We start from the raw sequence: 11912 nt of genomic DNA on the forward strand, positions 1-11912 counted from the left end.
ATAAGCCACCCTGAACAGACACACACAGTCCAGCAGGGCCCTGGAGGTGGCTGCCACGGGGACACGTGCAGGGGCAGTGCTGAGCTCAGGGCAGACCTGACCGTTCTGGGGCCGGAACGCAACTGAGCTCGGGTGAACCGAATGCATTTGGGGTCCTCGGCAGTGGGGAGGGATGTCCACTGGGGCCCTGGGACTGGGGTGCACTGTCTCAGAACCACCTACCTCCCTCGCTCTCGTTCCACGCTTGGCACTAACTTCTGCAGACTACCCAGGGTCCTGTCACATGGAAGAGTGCTGGATAGCAGAAACACACATCTCACTGCTAGGAAAGGAGACCCTGAAACAACTAAGCGGGCAGGGTGGCACAGCCACCACCAGTGCTTGCAAGCAGGCTTACCATCAACCAGGTGGGATGTGCAAGAGAAACAAAGTCCTACTCGCGTTTCCCCAGGGCTAGAGACCAGGTGCAGGTGATGTCGCCTCATGAGGCCCCATCATGGGCTGATGGTTAGGGGCCCCCAAAATTCATATGTGGAAGTCCTAAGCCCGTGTGGCTGTATTTGGAGATGGGGCCTCGAAGGAAGAAATTAAGGTGAAAGGGTGGAGCCCTGCTCTGAAAGGAGTGCAGTCCTTATGAGACCCCGAGTCTGCTTTCCACACAAGCACTGAGAAAGGCCAAATGAGCAAGACAGTAGCCGCCTCAAGCCCAGAAAGGAGGCTCAGGACGAACCGCCCTTGCTGACACCGTGACCTGGGCCTTCCAGCCTCCAGAACAGTGAGAAAGAACCCGCTGCTGTTTGAGCCCCCCAGTCTGTGGCACGTGGTCATAGCAGCCTGAGCTGACAGCAAACTGGCTTTAACTGTTACAGGACGGGGCTCCCCACTCCACCCAAGCCCAGAACTATAAACATTTGGAAGGGACGCTTCAGTGCAGGAGGGGGCTTCTTCCAGGGCTGTGCTTTTCTCCTCCCTGGAAATAGGAGATTTGAAAGCTGGTTTCCACTCTCTAAGTCTGACTTAAGGGCTCCCTCTGACAGCACGTCCTCTGCTCTGGCCTAAATGCCACACGGAACAGGGACGAAAACCAGGCTTCGCACTTGGGAGGAAGGCCAGTCACAGTCCTCACCGTGGGGTCAGAACCTGCGCTGCCGCCGCTGCCAGCCTCACATGGCTGCGGGCACTGGAAATGTCTTACTGTGACCGACGGACTGAAGTTTTCATTGTATTTCGTTTTCACTAAAATTGAAACACCAATGCTCCATTTCTATTCGGTCATTGGTACAGCTTTAAGCATGTCTGGAAAACTCAGTTTCTCAATCTGCTTTTCAGTTGCAAATTTTACGAAATCTAAACACAGAGCAAGTATTTCCAACAAAAATTCAGCATCCAGATTGAGATGTTTCATGAATATAAAGTACACACTGGATTTTGAAAGCTTAATATAAAAAAATAATATAAAATATCTGGTTAATAATTGTATATTAATTACATGTTGAACTGATAGTATTTTGTACATACTGGGTTAAGTAAAATATATCTCATCTCATCTTTCTTTTTGGTCTTTAAAATGTGGCTACTAGGACATTTTAAATCACAAGTGTGGCTCGCGTCACATTTGTACTGGGCCGCAGCGCAGGCCTGAGGAGAAGCAGGGTTTGAAGAAAGCAGGCAGACCTGAGCCCCGGCCTCGGACCAGGGAGGGAAGAGGCTGCCCACATGCTGCAGGAAGGAAGGATGGAATCAGCCCTCCTCCTCACAGAGGGAAGGAGGTGGCCGCTTGGTCCTCAGACAGCAGTGGAAGCGTCACTGCCTTTGGGCGTCTGTCAGTCACTGTCTCCCTCTGACCCACGGCTCACACCCAAAGGGTTTGTTCTGCTTTTGGTCTTTTCTGCCGGCACACACTTTCAGAAAACCCCGGCAACAACGTAATCTTTTCTGAACAGCAGCAGTCTGTTAAGAATTCATTCGAGAGAAATGCAAGAGCAGGAGGCCACCGGAGGAAGCTGTCTCCGTGTTTCTGCAGTCCCTATGACAATGTTCTGGGCTAAGAGGCTACAGGGCAATGAGAATGGACCTCATGCTGTAGAGGCCTGGCGCGGGCCGAGCCCAGGCCAGGAGGTATCGATGGGAGCCGGCCAACGTACCATCATGCCAATGCCGACGGAAGCCTGGGCCCCGGCCCTGAGCCCGTCCGAGAGGTTTTCAGTCACGGAGCGCCCCAGGAGGGCTGTGTCCGAGGAGAGGCGGTTAATCAGCTCTCCTGTGCGGGTCTTGTCAAAGAAAGCAACCTCTTGCCTCAGGATGGAGGAGAATAACGAGGCTCTCAGCCCGTTCACAATGCGCTGACCTGCAAAAGCAGATGGGAACGGCTCAGTCTCCCACACGGCAGCTCAGCCCAGGGCCACCACCTCTCCCGAGTGGTGCAGCCCCCACGCACAGCCGGTGCCCCTATTGATCCAGTGGGGTTGGCACACATTCGTAAGAGCATCAATGCTCTCTTAGCAACTACAGACTGGACGCTGGGGAAAAGCGACAGCAATGAAATGAGTAACGTGGCTGCGAGACGTACTATTGACAAAGACATTTTACTGTGTTACCTGCCCCAAAGCTAATTCTGGTCCTCCTTGGCAACCCTTTCCTGTATTGAACTTTCAAATGACAAGACCTGGTTAATTATCTACTGCGTATTTATTTTATTAGCGAAATGGCAAGCAACCGACTGGGAGTCGGGTGTCCCGGGCTCTGGCATGATTGCGGCAGTCACGGCCTGGACATGGAAGTGCTGTGCAGTGATCAGCCAGCGCTGACTGCAGGGGACAAATGGGGGGTCACTCCCTGAAGAGGGCCCAGAACACCAGCCTGACTGACAGCCTGTCCTCCAATCCCCCACAGACAGGCAGACGACAGGCAGGGTGGCCTCCCTCCACCCCAGCTCCTGTGAATGGAAAGCTGAGAAGAGAGCGCCGCTGAGCGCTGGCCCAATTACACTCACAGCTTGGCATCTGGCCAGATGTGGGGACCAGTCCCCCCGGCTGTGCTACAGGAAGAGGGAACACCTGGACCTGCAGCACAGGCGGCCATTGCTTCCCCCGCTTGCCCTCGGGGACGACCGCACCCCGAGATGAGGTCAGGGCTTTTACCTGAAGTCTGCATGAGGTAGACGCGGACAGCATTGGCAGCTGCACCACACAGGAACACGCTGCCGAGAGCCAGGCAGAGGCGCGTCAGGCTGCTGCTGTAATCCCCAGTGGGGTTCGTGTAAATTATGTCGATTATCCTCCCCAGGAAGAAGGGAGCAGACATGGTGATGACACTGGACACAGCCAGGAACCCAACTGCAGCTGCAAGACACAAGCAGCTCTCAGGGTCACTGGCACGTCAGCGAGGGGGCGCTGAGACTTTCCTCCTACCCTTTAGCCCCAGACCCCAGACTAGGGGGAAGAATCAAAGGGGTTCCAGGGCCAGACAAGCAGGGGGACTACCGGAGGGGCTGGTCACAGCCAGAACTTGGATGAACAACTGTCTGCGTCACCTGGCCTGACCATCTCCCCTGGCGAGGAGCACCAGGGCACTAATCCATCTGGCCCCCTTCCTGCCTCTTGATATGGAAGCTCATCTCAGGATATTGTTCTAGTTTCACGTGATACCTTGTTTTCCTTGGTACCTCACTGTACCTCAGCTTAAAGATCAAAGTATGCAGGTAAACTTCTTGATTGCGTCTAGTACTTCAGAATACTTTAAATAAACTTTGAAAAGTAGTAACGGGCATCCCTTACACACGTGATGTGTTCTTAACATTATTGCTTTGGGGAAAAAAGCACCAGAACAGCAGCATGATCTGAAAATAAGAACACGATTGCTCCTACACCTAAAAAACAGAAAGAGGGGAAAGAGTCTTATCATAAAAGAAAAATTGAGAAAATTCAATTGGGAACAACACGTATGACAGATAACTACACTCATAATAAGAGGAATGCAGTTAAACTACCAAGAAACGCCATTTTTCCATCTACTAGATTGGCAAAAATCAGAGTTTGGTAACATTCCGTGTTAGTGAAACTGGGAAAAGAGGCACTTACACAGTTAGAGGGAGTACAACAGAGAGCCATTCGATCACATCGGTCAAAATGTGAATGCCCTTTCCCTTTGACCCAGCAATTCCACACCCATGAATTAACTTACAGATACACTCCCGCATGTGTATGCAAAGATGTACATCCAAGGATTCATTACAGTATTGCTTATACCAGCAAAAGACTCAAAATATCCCAAACAGCCACCCGTGGGGCACAAGTTAAATCAGGAAGCAGCACTGATTTTAGAAATATGATGCAGTCATTAAAAACAATGAGGCAACTCTACAGGTACTGACGTGAAGCAACCTACCAAGACGTAGTTAGTGAAAAAGGCAAGGACACAAAAGTGGCACCTGGGGGCTTTTGCCTGGCTTTTTGAGTCTGTGTACACACAGAACATCTCTGGGAAGAAACAAGAAACAGCAGCACAGGTTCCCCTTGAAGAGCGGGACTGCCCCTAGCCCTGCCACTAGCCCCCCAGTCCCACTCTTCAAGGGGAACTGGGTACCTTCTGAGTTTGGTCCTGGGAGGAACTCAGCCAGCAGCACCACTGAGTCAGTGGTGGGTAAGGCTCCTGGGGGCACCAGTGGGGTGGAGCCTGGGGGGTGGGGAGTTCCACCTCCCGCCAACAGCAGCTGCCTCTCCACTAGCTTTGCCTAATGCTCCCGCTTTAGCTAAAGGTGTTACTTTGATGTAACCTTAATAAAGCGTGCAGAGCAGAGGCAGTGCCGCCTGGCTACTCCTCTGGCAAACAGAGCTCTAGGTGAAATGTGAGCCTGTCACGGCGGGAACACTGACACAACCTCCATCGCCTCTGATCGCCTACTTGTGATGTCTGTGTCCTCTTCTCAAGAAACCTGCTCTGACGACCTCACAGAAAACAGACACCCAGCACTGCCTGCCCCACTCCCTCCTCATTCCTCTCCCATGTACCCCCCGTGGACATTCCAAATGGTTCACTTGTTTATTGTCTATCTCTCCATGAGGACAGAAAAGATTGGCGTCTGTTTTGTTCACTGCTGTATCCCTGCAGCCCACAGGGACAGGCACATAGTAAAGCTCAGTAAATATCTGTTGAATGAATGACTTGAACTTGGCAAAGGAGGCACAAAAGCAGATCAGACCACAGTCCCCACGGAAACGACCCCTCTGCACAGAGCCTGGTTTAAAACCCCATCATCACAATTTAACTGGATGATGTGAACCTGGCCAAAGCCATTTTATTTTGACGGAAGACCCAGGGTCTTGTTTTCAAATGCCAAGAGGGACTGAAAAGACCAAAGGGCAGGGAGCCGGCCACCTGGTCCTGCAGGACACCGCCGAGACGCCCTGGCATGCTCCAGAAACAGGTGTCCCAGGGGACCGGGCCCAGGCTGAAAGCCTTCGGCCTCACCTGTTGGTAACTAGTGTCTCTACTCTGTTCTTCTGCCTCGGCAAATACTTCCAGACATGTAACATACAGGAAGTGCTGTAAAGGTCCACCTCTCCCCCTCCCTCCAGTTCTAAATCAAAGTTACGATTCCAAAAATAAGAATCCGTATTTCATGAATGAAATGCCCCATGACTTTGATTCTGAACACTAGTTCTCACACAGTAATGAGGGTTATAGAGGAAGGAATTGACCTAAATCCAAAATCATTCCAGGATATCCCCTTACCTCTTTCATGGAATTAAAAATAAATTACCAGCTTTTTTTATTGCCATTTTCGTCTTTGTCCTACAAGATAAATGGAGACAAAAGTGAAACAAAAGGTTTGTTCCACTTCCGGTTACGTGGATTCTTGTTAAGCAGGGTTTGTTGCACACGATGACTCTTTGGTATTAATAATTTAGACTTGCACAGAACTATTTCAGCTTTCTCCCTAAACTCCACACACCAAGCACACTGCAGTCCTGAAATCCTTCCCTACCTTTTCTCCATGGTTACGCCTTGCTCCTGTCTTTGCCTGAGGGGACCTCAGACACTTGTTATCTGTCTCTTGACAGGTAGCTTAGAGCAGCTGTTACCCTCATTCTACTGATTCAGGGCATTCGGCATTCGGTGAAAGAAATCCTTCAAAAGGGGAAAGAGAACCTAAGATGTACATTGCTGGTAGGAGGGCTCTTGGAGGCAGGGGCCTGGTGGGAGGACAAAGGCTTGGGTGGGAGGAAGCTGTGAAGCACGAGTACCAGCTGCCGGACACACTGATCTTCCAGTAATTCACTTGACTCTTAGGCAGGGACCGGTCCCCACTGTCATTCAAGGAGCAAAGATGCAGCACTAAGGAGCCCCAGCTCTATCTGAAGCTTCTGACGTGCGTGATCCCGTTCACTCCTCACAACCACCACCTGCTGTCCTTGTTTTTTCAGAAAGGAAACTCAAGCGCAGAGAAGTGCAGAAGCTTGTCCAAGTCATGCAGCTCACATGACACGGAACCACATTCTGAGATCAAGCCCGTCTTCCTCATCCTCCCACATTCCAAGCAAGGAGGAAACCCCAGCGGCCTAGCTAGGGGTTGGGGCGGGGCCTCACGGGGAGGCCAGAGTGGCAGCAGGTTGCAGGGTCTGAAGGACAACAGGGGCTCGGCAGCCAGGCGGCCTTGCCAGGGCTTCAGCTGGTGGCGTGAGGTGGTCAGATGTGCATCTTACACGATCCATTCTTGCTGCGTGCAGAGTGAAAGGGAGCACTGGCTTCTAGCAGGACAGCAGACAGAGGGAGTGTTGAATCGCTGTCCCCATGCTCCAGGAAAGAGGGGACCTAGGCAGGACCCGAGGACTGGTTGGACTTGGGAAGCATATGGAGGGCTGTTTCTGAAGTTGGGACTGACAGGGTCAATACTAACGCTGCCTTCTAGCTGTCTGCCCTTGAGTCACTCAGCCTCTCAGTGCCTCAGCTTCTTCATCTGTAAAATGGCAAGAAAAACAATACTTCCCTCATGGAAACGTTGTGAGCAGTAAATACGCATGTAAAGCATGTGGCACAGCGCCCACATGCCCAATAGTAAACAGTAAGTGTTCACTACTATGTTTACCACAGTTGTCACTGCCCCGAGGCAGGAATGACCGTGTGTCTGGCTCTGGCCAAGGGGTCACACAGAAGTCTTACCCTGACAGAGGGGACAGAGGGGGAAGGCAGCTTCAGGCAACTTGGGTCTTTAAACATGCTGAATTTTCAGGCGCCTAGAGGACAGTTTTGCAAATGCAGGTGGATAGTATGGGGAACAAGGCAGTGGAGAAGACGTGCAGGGGAGAGGCTGAAGTGAAGTTGGACAGGGAGGGAGCTGCAGACCTGAGGGCTGACGGGCTCGCGGGAGGCAGAGTTCAGCAAAGGCCTTGGGTTTGTGGACTGACCTATGGAGCAAAGGGCTGAGCCCTGGCACGCCTGGGGCAAGGCCCGGCTGGCAGCCTATGGTAGGCGTTAGGCACCTGTGCCATGTCAGCAGGGGCCCTGCCTTGGACTCTGGAACTCACTGTCCAGTAGACATATGACAGGAGCCACCTACGTGATTTAAAATTTTCTGGTTGTAACGTGAAAAAGTAAAAGAAACAGGTAACCTTAATTTTAGTAACACATTTTATTTGATACAATATATCCAAATAATTCGCCATGTAATCAACATAAAAAAGTTACGATATTTTACTTTTTTTCATAATAAGTCCCTTCAAACTCTGATGTGTATTTTATATACAACAATGCTGACTAGCACATTTCACAGCACAGCTACAGAATTTCATGTTTTCTTTGAAACATGGTATTTCCGTAGCAAACGAACATCCCTGCTTTCTGGAGCAGTGTCTGTTCCAAAGGTTCAGTCTCACTGACCCATCAGTACCGTCGTCAGAACGTCTGTCCTGATGTGGGCTTCAGGAAAAGTCATTCGAAGCACTACTCGCTCTCTCCTTGCTTACTGCATCCACTGGTTTTATCACTCGATTCATTCTGGTCACAAAATATCACTACAAATTCAGCCAAGCTCCTGGCGGGCACCAGGTTCTAAGAACAGTGCTAATCTCAACCCACACAAGCCCCTATCAGTCCTGTCAGTGGGAAGCGCCCTCCCAACTCACCCACAGAGGACCCGGCTGAACATACTGGGGTGGAGGGATGGACATGCCCCTTTGAGTTTGACGAGAACCTGCCTGGGAAGTGTGGGGAAGGCAAGCTGCTTCCGCGAGAGGCTGGCCCACGCAGAACTAACTTGCGGGCTGGCAGCATCCTTTCAATGTCAGAGGACCCTCAGTGCCCACAGCTCACTCATGAGACCCAACTCTGTCCGCTCCTTTCCCCTCCTGGCTCACGGGAAGCTCAGAGCCCTCAGCAGCCTCTTCTATCTGCCTGGCGCAGCAAGGGGGCTTTTGGCAATTCCTTCTTATCCATCCGCCCACATGGGGCTCCTCAGAGAGCCCCTGCATCTGTTAAGACTCCTTTGGTCAAGGTGATAAGATGAAGAATTATCAGAGAAAAAAGACTGGAGAGCAACTTTGTAGGCCGGCCACAGCTGTAGCAAGACAGATACAGATTCCTACACAGAGTGAGATGCGGGCAGGAGAGGCCAAGGGCAGGTTAGAGGACCTTGGTTCCTTTAGAACGAAAATGGAAATGATACTGAAACTTCTCAGCACACTTCTATAAACATTTCAGAAGGCAGAACCTATTTTTAAGCTCCTGATACAAACTACTTAAGATCAAAGTTTTCTGATCACACGGTTCAGGTGTATATTTGCAAATTGCTACACACAGTTGAAAAGTATTGCTATTCAAATGCATAAATGAATCTTTGAAAAGGATTTTTGTATTTGCTTTTCTAAAAATTAACAAATTAACATTGGAATTCTTACTCTTCAACTCAGCTTTTTTGGTCTCTTGATTAAAAAATAAACACACACACACACACAACTGTTCTTTGTCTCTAGCACTTCGGTGATGGGCCAGCATCTGAGGCTGTTCTGACGATAAGCTACAAATTAATGATGACCCCTCACTTCCTGTGAATCCCACAAATGCCAACATCCAGATTGGCTTCAGTATGTCATATATAAGGACCTCTCAGGAAACCCTATGCTAAGACGGGGTTTTCATCAGATTTACTCATAAGATACAATATGTATTTAGTATCTGTTTAAAAAGTTAAAAGAAAATTACTGTACCAACCTGACTTATTTCCTCAAATTCTATGTTCACAATTATTTCATGAGGCATGTCAAAATAGCTCCCCTTCTTAAAATAAAAGGAGATACATACAGCTCTTGCCTTGTTTCAGGCTGTCTTCTCAACACAGTGGCATGGCAGGACATGTGAGAACAGGGAAAGCCTGACATCTACAAAACCTTCTTACACTGAATATTTCAGAAACAAAACAAAACTGGATTTCCGCACACCTGCAGGATGGCTGACACACCTGCGGTGCTCGGGCAGGGTCTCTACTCGGCCTCAGCCTGGGCCTCCCCACCATCCTCCGTCCCTTCCCCTAAGTCACTCTGAGCCCCTACCCTGTGCAGTACACATGAAGAACTAGGGATGAATCAGACAGACTTCTCAGCAGCTCACAGTCCACGAGGGCGCTTAGTTTCAAACTTCTTTTAAAAGTGGAAAGATCTTTATTTCCATCAAAGTCTACAGACAGTTAACTAAGCGATGAAATAATTACTTGTACACCCCAGCGATATCACGAATCCTCCTCAGCTTTAACAGTCAGTGAGAGGGAGAATGTCCCCTCTACGGCTTTCCCCACAGCACCAGCCTGCCCTAAACCACACATGACTCTAGGAACCTTTTAAAGGCAATGGATTTGCAGAGAAGCACATGGGATTGTCACCGGTTTCAAGTGTTGCCCCTACAGCCTCCCAGGCCCTCTTTCCAAGCCTTCACCACAGTGGCAGTTTCATCTCTAGTCCCAGGATTATTGCATAATGTTTCACCCCCACTAAGCTGGAAGCCCCAGCAGGAGCAGAAACCAGTTCTCTCTGCTCACCAATGTAGCCCTAGGCCTTGGCACACAATGAGGGCGCAATACACATAGATTGATTAATTTGGGGAAATCTGGAAAGCTCGCGTTTAATGATTTCTCTAATTATGGCTAAAAATGAGGAGCTACAGAAAATCCTATTTATCTGGATTTCATTAATTTTAATTTCTTTTAAAAATTATTCAATTATGATTTACTTGGGTCGTGAGCTAGTTTCTCCAAACTTCTGGAGTAGACAGGTCACTGATCTGGCCTGGGCTGACTATTCTCAAGAGGGAGGTAACTTCTTTTTTGCCACTCGGCGGCAAAAGCAAAAAGACAAATAAGAAAGGTTACACTGCTTGGCTTCACCCAGTAAAGATGCTGCTGTCTGCTTAAAACACTTGCCTAAAGCAAATGATGTTTTAAAAATCAGTATAAGTGCATAATACAAAATAGGCATGTTTTTGGTTCGAGTTAATCGTTTAAAATCGGAGATGGAAAAGCCACAGCTCATTCTGAATGCTGGCAGAGCCAAAGAGGAACAGATCCAAATTTCTAACGAGACACCACAGTCGAATGTCAGGCTAAGAGAACAAGCAAAACAAATCTCCAAACTGGTCGGCAGCTAACCCGACGGGCTCCACAGCCGTCCTGGGACGGGAGCGCGCCCAGGGAGGAGGCCGCCCGTCCGTCCTCACGGCGCTGCCAGCCGCCCAGGGTCAGCGTGCCGCCCGCAGAGTCCCTTCTCGGAGGCCCCGGGACCACGCGCTATGGAAGGCGTGCGGCGCGGCTGGCCGAGGGGAAGGAAGGGGACGCGGAGGGCCCTACCTGCCAGCCTCCGGCGCTCGGGGTACGCCAGCCCCAGGAGCTTCCGGGCCTCCGAGCGCCCGGCCGCCGTGGGGCGCAGCTGAGAGTCGTCTTTCGGAGCTGCCGCGGCCGCAGGCAACGCAGGCCCGCGTCGCGAGGCCTCGCCCCCCGCCCGGGCGGTGACGGCGGGGCCGCCGGGGAGACCAGCGCGCGGGAGCCGGCGGGAGCCGAGCCGGAGGTCCTCGCAGCTGCAGGAGCCGGGGCGCCGCGCCCACAGCCCCAGGAGCCGCGCGAGGCCCGCTCCGCCGCCGGGGCCGCCGGGACCCCCGCCCAGGCAGCCGCTCGTCCAGCAGCGCGGGCTTCGTGCGGCTCCTGCACCCGCGAAAAGCCCTAGCCCCGGGGCCCAAGGCCGCGGCGGCCCCAGGCCGGTCGGCTGCACCCGGGCCCAGGAGGCGCGGGCGACCGGGGTCCACGCGCAGGCGACCGGGCCCCGCCTCACAAGGAGCCGCAGCGGCCAGGCAGCGGGGCCGCGCATGGCGCCGCGTCCGAGCTCTGTGCCTCAGCCCGGCCGGCCCGGCGCGCACGGAACCCCGGGACCCTCCCGGCCCGGCCGAGCGGAGGGCGTGGACGCGGCGCCGCCCGCCGCCCGCCGCCCCGCCCGCTGTCACCCGCCGTCACCCGCGGCATGTGGCCGGCGCCCCTCCGCCCGCACCACGCCCTCTGGGGAGCCCACACCCACCGCGCGCTCTCGGGGCAGCGCCCCCCACTGGGCAGCCGAGCGCCCGGCGCGCCGACCCGGACGAGGCCGAGGGAGAGACGGGCAGCGCTGCGCCTGCGCACTGGCGCGCGGGGAGCTTTTTTCGCGCTTTGCAGTCTCCTCGGGTTCGGAGCTGGGAGCGGCGCGAGCCCTTTCTCACGCAGGCGGACTCAGCGGAGCGCGCAGACGCGATGACTCGATGCCCGGCGCAAGGATGTGGCTACCTGACCGCAAGCTGGGCAGTGCGTGGGGCTTGTCCACCGCCCCGGCGACCCCGCCGGGGCTGGGTCCTGTCACCCCAGCTCCCGGAGCCGAGCACAGGGCTGAGGCGCAGGACCACTGCCG

General features: G+C 52.7%; 1 protein-coding gene across 1 annotated transcript in view; it reads right to left on the minus strand.

Moving 5' to 3' along the window:
• Nucleotides 1-11510, minus strand: part of ABCB10 (ATP binding cassette subfamily B member 10) — a 31409-nt gene extending 19899 nt beyond the window's left edge. Inside the window, exons 1-3 of the mRNA XM_019754783.3 lie at nt 10832-11510; nt 3141-3341; nt 2145-2347 (exon numbers count right to left, since the gene is read on the minus strand). Of these exons, the coding sequence (XP_019610342.2) occupies nt 2145-2347; nt 3141-3341; nt 10832-11345 (918 nt within the window). The 5' untranslated portion in view covers nt 11346-11510. The remainder of the gene's footprint in view (nt 1-2144; nt 2348-3140; nt 3342-10831) is intronic.
• Nucleotides 11511-11912: the final 402 nt, after the last annotated feature.

Source organism: Rhinolophus sinicus, chromosome 6 (genome assembly GCF_057876585.1).
Source record: "Rhinolophus sinicus isolate RSI-liver-muscle chromosome 6, RSI-T2T, whole genome shotgun sequence".
In the NCBI taxonomy this organism is placed as follows: domain Eukaryota; kingdom Metazoa; phylum Chordata; class Mammalia; order Chiroptera; family Rhinolophidae; genus Rhinolophus; species Rhinolophus sinicus.